This window comes from Diceros bicornis, chromosome 3 (genome assembly GCF_020826845.1).
Source record: "Diceros bicornis minor isolate mBicDic1 chromosome 3, mDicBic1.mat.cur, whole genome shotgun sequence".
NCBI classification, from domain to species: domain Eukaryota; kingdom Metazoa; phylum Chordata; class Mammalia; order Perissodactyla; family Rhinocerotidae; genus Diceros; species Diceros bicornis.
Genome location: NC_080742.1, coordinates 91,790,328 through 91,804,032, shown reverse-complemented (window position 1 = coordinate 91,804,032; position 13,705 = coordinate 91,790,328). Strand labels below are relative to the sequence as shown.

The 13,705-nt window shown below is 35.8% G+C and overlaps 1 protein-coding gene across 3 annotated transcripts in view; it reads left to right on the top strand.

Moving 5' to 3' along the window:
- Window positions 1-13,705, top strand: part of TPK1 (thiamin pyrophosphokinase 1) — a 327,688-nt gene that overhangs the window by 115,676 nt on the left and 198,307 nt on the right. For all 3 annotated transcript variants that reach the window (XM_058532212.1, XM_058532223.1, XM_058532219.1), the window contains exon 4: window positions 10,940-11,009. In XM_058532212.1, coding sequence (XP_058388195.1) covers window positions 10,940-11,009 — 70 coding nt within the window. The remainder of the gene's footprint in view (window positions 1-10,939; window positions 11,010-13,705) is intronic.

Genomic DNA, 13,705 nt, shown 5'->3' with positions numbered 1-13,705 from the left:
TTCGAGTTTTAATTTTTTGAGAAATCTCCATACTGTTTTCCAGAGTGGCTGTACCAGTTTGCATTCCCACCAACACTGTATGAGGGTTCCCTTTTCTCCACATCCTCTCCAACATTTGTTGTTTTTTGTCCTGGTAATTATAGCCATTCTAATAGATGTAAGGTGATAGCGCATTGTAGTTTTGATTTGCGTTTCCCTGATGATTAGTGATGTTGAACATCTTTTCATATGCCTGTTGGCCATCTGTATATCTTCTTTGGAAAAATGTCCGTTTGTATCTTCTGCCTGTTTTTTGATCAGGTTGTTTTTTTCTTGTTGTTGAGTTATATGAGTTCTTTATATATTTTGGAGATTAACCCCTTGTCAGATATATGATTTACAAATATTTTCTCCCAGTTGGTTAGTTTTCTTTTCGTTTTGTTCATAGTTTCCTTGCAGAAGCTCTTTAGTCTGATCAAGTCCCATTTGTTTATCTTTTCTTTTGTTTCCCTTGCCCAAGTCGATATGGTATTTGAAAAGATCCTTCTAAGACCGAAGTCAAAGCATGTACTGCCTATATTTTCTTCTAGGAGTTTTATGTTTTCACATCTTTCCTTCAAGTCTTTAATCCATTTAGAGTTAATTTTTGTGTAAGATAATGGTCTACCTTCATTCTTTTGTGTGTGGCTGTCCAGTTTTCCCAACACCAATTTACTGAAGAGACTTTCCTTTCTCCATTGTATGTTCTAAGCTCCTTTGTTGAAGATTAGCTGTCTATATGTGTGTGGTTTTATTTCTGGGCTTTCAATTCTGTTCCATTGATCTGTGTGTCTGTTTTTGGTTTTTGTACCAGTACCATGCTGTTTTTTTTTTTTTTTTAATTTTTTGTTTATTGCAGTAACATTGATTTATAACATTGTATAAATTTCAGGTGTACATCATTATACTTCTATTTCTGCATAGATTACATCATGTTCACGACCCAAATACTAATTACAACCCATCACCGCTCACATGTGCCGAATTATCTGTTTCGCCCTCCTCGCTTCCCCCTTCCCCTCTGGTAACCACCAATCCAATCTCTGCCTCTATGTGTTTGTTTGTTGTTGTTATTATCTACTACTTAATGAAGGAAATCATATGGTATTTGACCTTCTCCCTCTGACTTATTTCACTTTGCATAATACCCTCAATGTCTATATCCATGTTGTCAGAAATGGCTGGATTTCATCATTTCTTATGGCTGGGTAGTATTCCATTGTGTATATATACCACATCTTCTTTATCCATTCATCCCTTGATGGGCACTTAGGTTGCTTCCAAGTCTTGGCTATTGTGAATAATGCTGCAGTGAACACAGGGGTGCATGTATCTTTATGCATTGGTGTTTTCAAGTTCTTTGGATAAATACCCAGCAGTGGCATAGCTGGATCATATGGTAGTTCTATCCTTAATTTTTTGAGGAATCTCCATACTGTTTTCCATAGTGGTTGCACCAGTTTGCATTCCCACCAGCAGTGTATGAGAGTTCCCTTCTCTCCACATCCTCTCCAACACATGTTGTTTCCTGTCTTGTTAATTATAGCCATTCTGACAGGCGTGAGGTGATATCTCATTGCAGTTTTGATTTGCATTTCCCTGATAGTTAATGATTTTTTTTTTTTTTTTTTTGGTGAGGAGATCAGCCCTGTGCTAACATCCGCCAATCCTCCTCTTTTTTTTTTTTTTTTTTTGCTGAGGAAGACGGCCCTGGGCTAACATCTGTGCCCATCTTCCTCCACTTTATATGGGACGCCGCCACAGCATGGCTTGCCAAGCAGTGCGTCGGTGCGCGTCCGGGATCCGGACCAGCGAACCCCGGGCCGCCGCAGCGGAGCGCGCGCACTTAACCGCTTGCGCCACCGGGCCGGCCCCGATAGTTAATGATTTTAAACATCTTTTCATGTGTCTGTTGGCCATCTGTATATCTTCTTTGGAGAAATGTCTGTTCAGGTCTTTTGCCCATTTTTTAATTGGGTTGGTAGTTTTTTTGTTGTTGAGATGCATGAGTTCTTTATATATTTTGGAGATTAACCCCTTATCAGATATATGGTTTGCAAATATCTTCTCCCAATTATTAGGTTGTCTTTTCGTTTTGTTGATGGTTTCCTTTGCTGTGCAGAAGCTTTTTAGTTTGATGTAGTCCTATTTAGTTATTTTTTCTATTGTTTCTCTTGCCCGGTCAGACATGGTGCTTGAAAATATGTTGCTAAGACTGATGTTGAAGAGCGTACTGCCTATGTTTTCTTCTAGAAGTTTCATAGTTTCAGGTCTTACATTCAAGTCTTTAATCCATTTTGAGTTAATTTTTGTGTATGGTGTAAAGTAAGGGTCTACTTTCATTTTTTTGCATGTGGCTGTCAAGTTTTCCCAACACCATTTGTTGAAGAGACTTTCTTTTCTCCATTGTATGTTCTTGGCTCCTTTGTCGAAGATTAGCTGTCCATAGATGTGTGGGTTTATTTCTGGGCTCTTGATTCTGTTCCATTGATCTGTGTGTCTGTTTTTGTGCCACTACCATGCTGTTTTGGTTACTATAGCTTTGTAGTATTTTCTTAAGTCAGGGATTGTGATGCCTTCAGCTTTTTTCTCAGGATTGTTTTAGCTATTCAGGGTCTTTTATTGCCCCATATGAATTTTAGGATTCTTTGTTCTATTTCCATGAAGAATTTCATTGGGATTCTGATAGGGATTGCATTAAATCTGTAGATTGCTTTAGGTAATATGGACATTTTAACTATGTTTATTCTTCCAGTCCATGTGCGTGGCATATCTTTCCATTCCTTTCTGTCATCATTGATTTTTTTCAATAACGTCTTATAGTTTTCATTGTATAGGTCTTTCACCTCTTTGGTTAAATTTATTCCTAAGTATTTTATTCTTTTTGTTGCAATTGTAAATGGGATTGTATTCTTGAGTTCTCTTTTGTTAGTCTGTTATTAGAATATAGAAATGCAACTGACTTTTGTAAGTTGATTTTATGCCCTACAACTTTGCTGTAATTGTTAATTATTTGTAATAGTTTTCTGATGGAATCTTTAGAGTTTTCTATATATAAAATCACGTTGTCTGCAAATAGTGAGAGTTTCACTTCCTCCTTGCCAATTTGGATACCTTTTAGTTCTTTTTCTTGTCTAATTGTTCTGGCCAAAACCTCCAGTACTGTGTTGAATAAGAGTGGCAACAGTGAGCACCCTTGTCTTTTTCTTGATCTCAGTAGGATGGCTTTCAGTTTTTCCCCATTGAGTCTGATGTTGGCTCTGGGTTTGTCATATATGGCCTTTATTATGTTGAGGTACTTTCCTTCTACACCCGTTTTATTGAGAGTTTTTGTCATAAATGGATGTTGGATCTTGTCAAATGCTTTCTCAGTGTCTATGGAGATGATCGTGTGGTTTTTGTTCCTCATTTTGTTAATGTGGCTGTCACATTGATTGAATTGTGGATGTTGAATCATCCCTGTGTCCCTGGTATAAATTCCGCTTGATCATGGTGTATGATCCTTTTGATATATTGCTGTATTTCATTTGCCAGTATTTTGTTGAGGATTTTTGCATCTATGTTCATCAGCAATATTGGCCTGTAGTTTTCCTTCTTTGTATTGTCCTTGCCTGGCTTTTGGGATCAGGGTGGTGGTGGCCTCGCAAAATGGCTTCCATCTTCTTCAGTTTTTTGGAAAAATTTGAGGAGGCTAAGTATTAAATCTTCTGTGAATGTCCATTTAGTTGTAGTTCAAAGGGGGAGAGACAAAGGGAACAGCTCACTCCACCATGTTGCTGACATCACTCTGCATTTTCACTTTTGATATGTGCAACAATGACTCTCTCAATTGAAATGTCTCCCATATAATTTCTGAGATCTGTTACCACTGATCCATAAAAAAGCAGAGGGGAAGGAAATCTAGGGCCAAAGGAAAAAGCAATGAGGCAAATCGGTTCCAAATCTCTCTGCATTGTTGTCTTATGTAACATATTTGCACCAACCAAGTGATTTTTATTTAAAAGCTTTTACTTTTGCCAAGTGAACCAGCCACCATCATTGCTGTTTTCTTGTATTCCAGCTCTTCTTGGTAGTTCTAGGCAGAACTTCTAGGTAGTTCTAGTTTTATTATTTTTTGATCGTCCAAAGACATCTGCCACCCCTCATTATTCTGTCACTGCTACTTTACCAATGTTTGTACATTATGAAGTCAGCTAATGGAAGTTGTCACTTTTAAGGCTCACCATCTATGGTGATATCTGTGCAATGGTTGTTTATCTCATCTGACTCGGCAGATGATATGAACTTTCTAGCAGAAGACAGTCAGAAAGACCTGCCTTCGACTGTTGTGACTAGTGTCAATAATTTAGTAATAGGCTCTCAAATGGATAGAAGGCACAAATGGAGATGGCGTGGGATCACGCTAGAAGGTGTCCCATAATATCACAGATATAGATTGTATAAGAGGACTTACTGAAGATTCCAGAAGTCTAAAATAGAAGATAAGATGGTAGGTCTGCAGCTGGGAGAGATGAAGACAGTTTAGCTAGGATGTAAATTGCTTTGTTAATTCAGCTGCCTTTGGTAGCTAGGTAGAATGTAGTTTCTGGGTGATCATCTTGCTTTTAAATTGGAGAGAATAGCTATGAGCAATTTGCTGCACAGCTAGATATTTTGGGACTCTGGGCCGCCTGCTGAGGTATAAGTGGTCCTCTGGTTAGAGCACTGTTGCTAGACCAGGAGTGATTTTGCCCACAGGGGGACTTTTGGCATTGTCTTTGGATATTTTTGGTTGTCTAAACTTGAGGGTGCTACTGGCATCTAGTGGGTAGAGGCCAAGGATACTGCTAAACATTGTACTATGTGCTGGACAACCCCTCACAGGAAAGACCCAAAATGTGGAAAATGCCAAGGTTGAGCAACCCTGTATTATAGCAACACCAACAAAGATCTATTATATCTTTTTTTCTTCCTTGTAGATTGAATGTATGTATTTGCCACCTTGTTCCTAAAGAATGGCTAATCTTTAGTAGAAATTTGATGATTGAGAATGCGCTCAGCTTTAATCATTCCTAACAACTGACAGTGGGACAAACATGCATATGCCAGCTTCACATGTACAAGAACATATTTTTCTGTGCTGCTTAGCTGTTTGCAGTTTTTACACATTATGGGCTTTACTCATCTTTTAGAAAAATATCCCTGTGCCATTTTAGGATAAATAGACAGTTTGATGTTTGGCTGTTTTTAAGATTTCTTAGTAATGAGATCTTTTGTGTCACTCAGTGTTAAAGAGGTACCTGATTGTAGACTTTATAAATAGCATCAAGCATGACTAAATGTCACACTTTATCTCCATAGCGCATAACTAGGAGAGGAGGCAGTAGAAGGTGGCAGGGAGAAAGGGTAATAGAATTTACATAGCAACATTTACCTAAAGGTAATAAAAGTCTTCATTATGTGATGTGAACCAGATCATTAGGACTAGCAGTACTGAGCATGTAGATGCTCAATATAAATAGCACTGGCTTTTTATTTGAAATAAAGATAATTCTGTGCTACTGACTTGACTAAAATTTAAATGGTATTCCACTTACTATTTGTGGAATATTACAAATAATGTGAACTTTCTTAATAATTGCACATAAATATACTATAAATAAAACCTTTCATCTAAAACTCTGAAAGAGTTATCTAAACAGTGATTAATTATGCATTTTGGTACTCCTATGAGCAAATTAAATTGTTGCCATCTCTCTCAGAGAGCATATATTTCCATGAAATGCTTTGGATGAGTTTCTCCGCGTGAAATGATGTCTTGATGGGGAAACATGCTAATCCGTCTCTGTTAACCGTGTCCATGAACTAACTGATTCGAATCATAATCAAGGCTTCGTTGGTGGTAGAGTATACAAATAATAGGCAAACTATCTACAAAAATACACAACTCCCCTTAAGGGCTTGATCTAACACAGATTTGAGGCATAATAAGATAGTATTCTCCAACTGAGAGAGAGGAAGATTCAGTGTCTTTGAAGTAGAAATTAATATTTGTATTAGTTAGGGCTCCTTCTGTTTCAAATGACAGAGAACCCAACCCAAACTGGCCTGAGCCTAAAAAGGGAATTTATAGCTTACATAATTGAAAAGGCTGGTGCCTGGTTATTGCTATGGCTATGGGACTCAAACAAGGCTCTTGTCTCCTAGCTTTATCTTTACTGTGTTAGCTTCATTCTCTGGGTCAATATGATAGATCATAGGTCCAAGCTTCCAGTCTCTCAGATTGCAGGACAGCAGAAAAGGGAACTCTTGTGCACTGTTGGTAGGAATGCAAAACAGTGCAGCCACTATCAAAAACAGTATGGAGGAGCCTCAAAAAATTAAAAAAGAACTACCATGTGATACAGCATTCCCACTTCTGGGTGTTTATCCAAAAGAATTGAAGTCAGATGAAGGTCTGGTCATTTCCTCGGAGTGACTTTCAAATGTTCCAGTCACAAATTGTTTGGTATGCACATGGCCATGGAAGCCATCGATTCTTGGGTCTCTTTGGTGTTTGTCCCTTGCTAGTTGTTACGAGTTTCATAAGCGTCTGCGACTAGTGCCCATTCTTCACTGCAGGTGCATATTATTAATGCTGATTAATGATTACTTAATAAACATTCTTGACATAGTAATCTTAGGCCAATTCTTAGTTTTTTTAAAGTTGGTGTACTTCTGTACGTTCCTTGAGTTGCTATTGCAAGGAAAATTTTACAAAGGGTTATTTATTTAAAGTTTTAAATAACAATATATCTTAGAAGAGATAACATATAAATACATATAAGAGTTATCTTCTTTTTTATGGTTGCATACTAAAACCATGATATATTTTACCAGTATTCAACTGATGGCCATTAAAGTTTGCTACTAGTTTTTCATGATTACACACTATGTGTAGCAAACTTATGTGATTACACATTATGTGAAACTAGTAGCAAACTTTGTACATATCTTTGTACGTATCGTATCTTTGTACGTATGCTCTTGTGAACTTGGGCAAGTGCTTATATAGGCTACATGGAATTTCTGAATCAAAGGGGATGTACATTTAAATTTTTGTAAATCCACGAACTGTCTCTCAAAGTCATAGTCTCATTAAGAGCATGTGAGAGAATTTGTTTCCCCGTGCTGCTTCCTTCTAGTTGTATCTATGTTGTCTCTCTCTCTCTACTCCCTGAAAAATTTTGTGAATTTGCCAAAATATATATAATAATCTTTATTTTGTATTAGAATCAGCACACTGGCGTTACCTGAAAATCATAGCACTAATAAATGGCTGATCTAGATTAGAATTGAAATCTTTCATATCTAGTATTCTTTCGTTTGACTGACACTGCAAAATGTTTATTTGATTTTACTTTTTTCTTCCATATTAATACTTGAAACGAATTTAATAGACTACTTTTCAGAAAGTCAAATTATTTCTGTCCAGTTTTATTCAACAGAAATTACTAAAATAGCCAATTAACCTCTGATTGTGAGTGGAGCTCTTCGTTATTTGTCAGTATCATTAATTTACATTGAACCACATTAAAAAATTGTTAGTTTAAGATGTGTTTAATTTACTTATTGGTAGTACCAATATATAAAGTTGATATAGAGATTTTAGTGTGTTTTAGTCTTCAGCTGTTTATCAGCCTGATGCATAGTAAATAATTGCTCAACCACTGAAGCTGTAGTATTTGACAGATCTGCAAAAATTTTGCTGTATAAGCCATTGAAATTTTTACATTAAAAGATAACTCATGCAATAAGTTATATTCATTAAAGCTTGGAACAAGTTAAATGATGATGGAGTGAACATATTTTTGAGGCTGATTCATTATGATTTCCCAAAAATATGTTATTTAAGAGTACCGTCTGGGGGCCGGTCCTGTGGCTTAGCAGTTAAGTGCACGCGCTCTGCTAGTGGCGGCCCGAGTTCGGATCCCGGGTGCGCCGACGCACCGCTTCTCCAGCCATGCTGAGGCAGCGTCCCACATATAGCAACTAGAAGGATGTGCAACTATGACATGCAACTATCTACTGGGGCGTTGGGGGAAAAACAGAAAGGAGGAGGATTGGCAATAGATGTTAGCTCAGAGCCGGTCTTCCTCAGCAAAAAGAGATTGGCATGGATGTTAGCTCAGGGCTGATCTTCCTCACACACACACAAAAAAAAAATTAAAAAAAAAAAATAAGAGTACCCTCTACTTCCGGTTCTTTTAGTTGGTCCCTTTCATTAGTAGTAATATTTGTTTGCTTAGTTTTCAAATTGCTATCAATGATTTCATGCAAACATTATATAATTTATGCTTGAAATATTTTATTTTCCAAATGCCGTTTCCCCTATGCACATGGAAAATATATTATTAATAAAATTTAAAAGTGGTAGACTACATCTTTTTTGGTCAAGCTTTATTGACAACAAAACAAAATAGTTTTAGGGACAGACTGGTACTTATTTTCCTTCCAGATGGATTGCTCCCCTGCTCCCAGCTTCCAAGTAAGGAGAGAAGAGTCCAGAGATTTCATCATGGTTATTGTAACTCCATTTATCATTTAAAACAGGAAGAGACGTGGACAAATTTACTTCCTATGACCTAGTTATTTCTCTTTTCATAAACTGCTTTAAAAATACCAATTTAAATCTAGGTGTGAGAAGTAACAGGCATTAGAAAAAGTTTTTGGTTTCTAAAAGTAACTCTGATATTAACAGAGCTAGATTGATTAATAAGTAATTTTACAGATTTGTCCATTGAAATTCATCTCTCCTTTCCACATCCTCCCCTTGCATTTTGTTGCTTTTATTACAGCATTCATCAGAGTCTACCATGCATTGCATATATTTGCTTCTGTTTCTCTTTTTTCCACTATAATTGAGCCTGGAGAGCTAGTTTTTGTTGATCATCTTTCTATTCTATTTAGGGCCTGGCACGTAATAGTACAAATGTTGAATTCAACTGATCTTTGCAAAATAATATACTGTGAAAAATTGACAAGTCATTCTATTTGATAATCCTTAGCCACTAAAAACCATTTCTTAGATTTTCATATTACTTCAGTGAATCAATTTTACATAAAAAGATCCCATATACTTGTTAATTTTGTTTACAGGGAATTTTTTATATACTCTGAGGGCAGTTACTAATAGTTTACCATCTGTTTCTATTTATCAGTCTTTTCAGTCTCCCTATTAATTTGTTCTATGGCATATTTTATATATGAGATGATCTCTCCATTTTAGCTTTTGATAATTTTGAATTTTTAGGTTTTGATATTTAGGAAATGTGCAGAATATTCTGTGATTTTCTGCAAGTTATGTCTGTGGCATGATTTGAATTTGGGTGCCATTCCTTATAAGGAAATTTGTATTGTGGGTAATTGGTAAAAATGAGACATCTTCTTAGATATCTTTGTAAAAATTCATTATTTTTTTTTTCCAGGAACACAATGCTTTTGAGAGTTTATTTTCATTCTCACAAAAATGGAGGAAGACGACTAATGTTTATTGAAGGCTTACTGTGTTTCAGTATTGTGATAAGCACTATATATAATTATTATATCATTAATTGCTTAATAATCTACGCCATAGGTGATATTAACCCTGTTTACAGATGAGGAAGCTAAAGCAAAAAAGGGACATCTTTTTTGTCACTTAGCCTCTGTTTTGTTTCTGATATGACATAGAACACAGAAAATAGTCTCACATATTTTGGATTAGTGGAAAATTCATTGAGACTTTTATTTCTGCCAATATGGTCAATTAGATATCCTTGAAATATCCTGAAATATCCCACCTGCTATTAAACACCTTGAAATTTGGAGGTAAATATTATAAACACTCTTTTAAATGTATAGCTAAATGTGCAAAAAGGTAAGGTGATTTGATAAGTGCCTTAAAACGAGGAAGTAGCTCAAAAGAATGGTTAGTTTCTTCTGAAGCTGCTGGTGCCCAAGGTCTTTGCTGGTCTCTGTGACCTGTGACTTTGGTGTTGACAGCTGTGGGGACAGGAGGCAGGGCTTGGGTCTGTTCTGGGTGAAGAATTAGAATCTCAGACATTTCTGCATTCACTTGCATTGCCCAGGATAAAAAATAAAGTTTGATCTGAAACCATTAGGTAAAAGACATTTTTTTTTTAAAAAAAAAAAGGATAAAAGGAATTTATGCTAAGACACTGAACATTTCTAGGAAAATTAAAAATTAGAGAACTAAGTAAATTTCAAGGAACAATTGATGCGCAGCATCAAATCCTAGAGTGACAGCAAGGAGAAAATGTGGGAAAGGAAGAGATAAGCCTCAGTCAGAGAGGCAGCTGGTCTTATTTGATTATCGTAGTATTTCCCAAGTTTCAGTCAATTTCGTGCCACCTTCACAATTTTTACAATGTTCACACATTATCTAGATTACTAGTTACTTAATATTTTAAAATAAACTTACGCTATGCTTATGATTTATTTTTAAAAGAAACCTTTTATATCACAATAAAATATGGAAACCCATAATACCTACCATAAATAGAAAGTATCTGTAAAAATAAAATAAGGGAACAAACGTATAACCATGTCCTGTTGCCCGTTATTGCGCGTGAGGCCTGTCTTCTGTTATAAAGAAGGAAAGACAAGCTTCAAGAGATATCGAAGACACCGTATGCAGTCCTCTCCTTTATTTAATAAAAGGAATTGAAAAAGATGCAAAAAGGAAATACGCTTTGTCTGAGGTGATTCTGTCTTCCTTGTGTGTGTGCTCGGTAGGATCATCTTTAATACCAGCAGTGTCACTGGCTCAATGTGAAATGATCCAAGGAGGGAAGCGTGACTGTGTACACTTCTGAGTGCCTGCTTTTTAATGTTTATCGTTTCAAAGATACTGCTCTAAACTTCCTGTATTGAAACGTTCTTTGTGTTTTTCTGTTTGAAGCTCTTTTAAGAGCCTGTGCTGATGGAGGTGCCAACCGCTTGTATGATATCACCGAAGGAAAGAGAGAAAGGTATGCTTTCTTTTAGCCAGTGTCCATGCTACCACTACTTCTGCTCTTCTGTTTGTTTTATTCTCTTCTTAGTAAATTAATTTTCCTTCCAACTTAGCAGAAAACCACCCCAGTGAGAAACCTGCTTAACCATGTTGTATTATTTCTTTGCTTTGAATGGGATCTCTTAGTAGAACCAGGCTAATCATATTCTTATTTAAAAAAACCCCATTCTGCTACTTCAAAAGTCTCATTAAGTAGCATTATCAAATATTGATATTTGTGAGGACTTTGAATATTGACTAAAATAAAATTTCTAGTGGTAATTTGAGTTGTTATTCAGTTTAAATGAATAAAAACTGATCTCCTATAAACGAAATATATGTTCAGTTGTAGAAAGAGAGATTTTTATCTTAGTGTTGATTGAAGCTCAGTTGAATTTACTCTCACTTAGTTACTTCTGAGTTATGCACATATGTATTTTTTAGGAGATAAATAATTTATTAATGATTTGTTATCTGTGCTGGCTGGTTTTCCTGATCTTTGCATGGTGAGCTATTTTTAGGTAAGAGAATATGTTTGATGAGAGCAAAATTTAAATCTAGCTCACTGCCAACATGTTCATAGTTCAACTTCTTGGCAAACACAAGAATTTATACTCTAGATATAAGTAGACTAGCTATGAAATTTAGTTCCACTTCTATCATATATGTTATTAAATGTACTGAAATGTTTATAGTTTGAGAAATCACCTCCGTGCTGCAAAAAATAAAATAAAATATTATGATGCAACGTACCGTAGGTGTGACTTAAATATATGTATTTTGAAGTGATGTAAAATACATCCTTATGGCATCACAATTTTTGGCTTCAGTTTTCTAATGTAGGAGCTGCTTTTTGAAAGCAGCTGGTAGCTTGTTAGGAGGAAGGCATGTTTCTTTTGAGATTGAGCATGCTAACGCCTAGGGACTGGATGCATTATGATAGAATATAGCAAAAGTGACAGCCTAGGAAACAATTTAAATTATTAACATTTTCTGCTACTTTATTTTTTAACTCTACAGATTTCCTCTGTCTGTATTCTCTAAGACCTGACACGGACAGTGTGTGAAAAAATAATTATGTGTTATAAAAAGTGCCAGTGAGTTCAGGGAAGAGCATAATGCCCATGAGGCCAAGATTATGAATTGGATACTGTTTGTTTCATCCCTGTAGCCTGCTTGCTGGCAAGAAATCTGGTACTGAGTACTATTTCTCTAATGGTAGGTGTAGTTCATGAACATAATTATGTGAACCAGAGCTGTGAAATGCTATTAACACAGTGATTCCCAACTCTTCCTTGATTGTAAGAACCATCTAGAATACTTGTGGAAAAATATAGATTTCTTTGCTGATTATTTTTATTGGATTGGGCTGGACACTAATAAGAAAGATAACACATAACACTTTTATTCACATTTGAAAGCAAAACAGATTGCCATATTTGAGAAGTGAGTACCATCATTTTTTCCCAAATTTCAAAATAATCATTTCTGATACTTCTTAACACATTTATAAGTAATCTTATGGAAGTCTCCCAAGGAGATTTATATGATTTATCTAATAACTATCTGTCCATATACAATGATGTTCAATAAGAAAATGTACTTTCTGTTGAGTTTCTAGTTGTAATAATATGTTTGCAGTGATTCCTACTGTGATGCTTAGGGACATGGCTGGCATAGGTAAGGGTAGAGCCTCTAATAGGGAGATGAGTGAAGCTAACTGCCTCGTGTTGGAATTAAGTCCTTGGAATAAATCGCATTAAATCCAAATCCTAACCAGTTAAGCTAATTGGATCCAGGTGACTAAACATGATTCCTGTATTTTTAACAGAATGGATTCACAATGAAAAAGGAAAAAATATTTATGAGTTTAAAAAGCCAAGTATGGTTTGTGGACCACTGCTTGGCTTGTTCTTATTTGTTTATTTAATGTCCATATTTACAACATAATACCTTATAATTATGCGACAAAACATGAACGTGTAGAGAACCATCTTCAGTTGAAGGCAAAATGAGATATTTACACATTTAGAATGGAAGGAAGTACTGATGTAGACTGTAACAGGAGCAAGGTTTATAGAGGGATAGAGTTGAGGCAAAAATCAGTGGTGACCTTAGGTCCAGTCCTCTGCCCAATGCATTCAGCTCTCCACACCATTTCATTATTTGTTTGTCTGTCTTTGTTTCAGCTCTAAAAGTGGCTTCTCTCTATTTATCAGGCTTAGAAGTCCTAAATGTTTTTTCTTACTGTGAAAACAATACATGATGATTGAATATATGTTAGTGAGTTGGAAGAAACAGAAAGAAGAAAATAAAAATTATCTGTTATTTCTTCCTAAGTAGCAAAGAGTTGCATTGAGTCTATCTATTGGTTCTGCCCTTTGGAACAACAGAAAATATAACTTACTTTTCTGTAGTTGCTTGCTCAAATGAATGTAAGCTTGATGAGTGTAAACTCCCTTGTGCCTAGAAAATTGTCTGGGAATATTAGACACTCAACAAATATCTGTTAATAAATGAACATTTGAATATAGTTATTTTGTTCTCTCTTCCCATAGGTTTTGAGTGACTTTGATTGATGACCCTCATGTTTTGAGTAAATAGATTACCTCTGCTCTGAGAGCTGATAAGTTCTGATTTGGATGTATGTTCAGTCTATACATCAAACTGAGG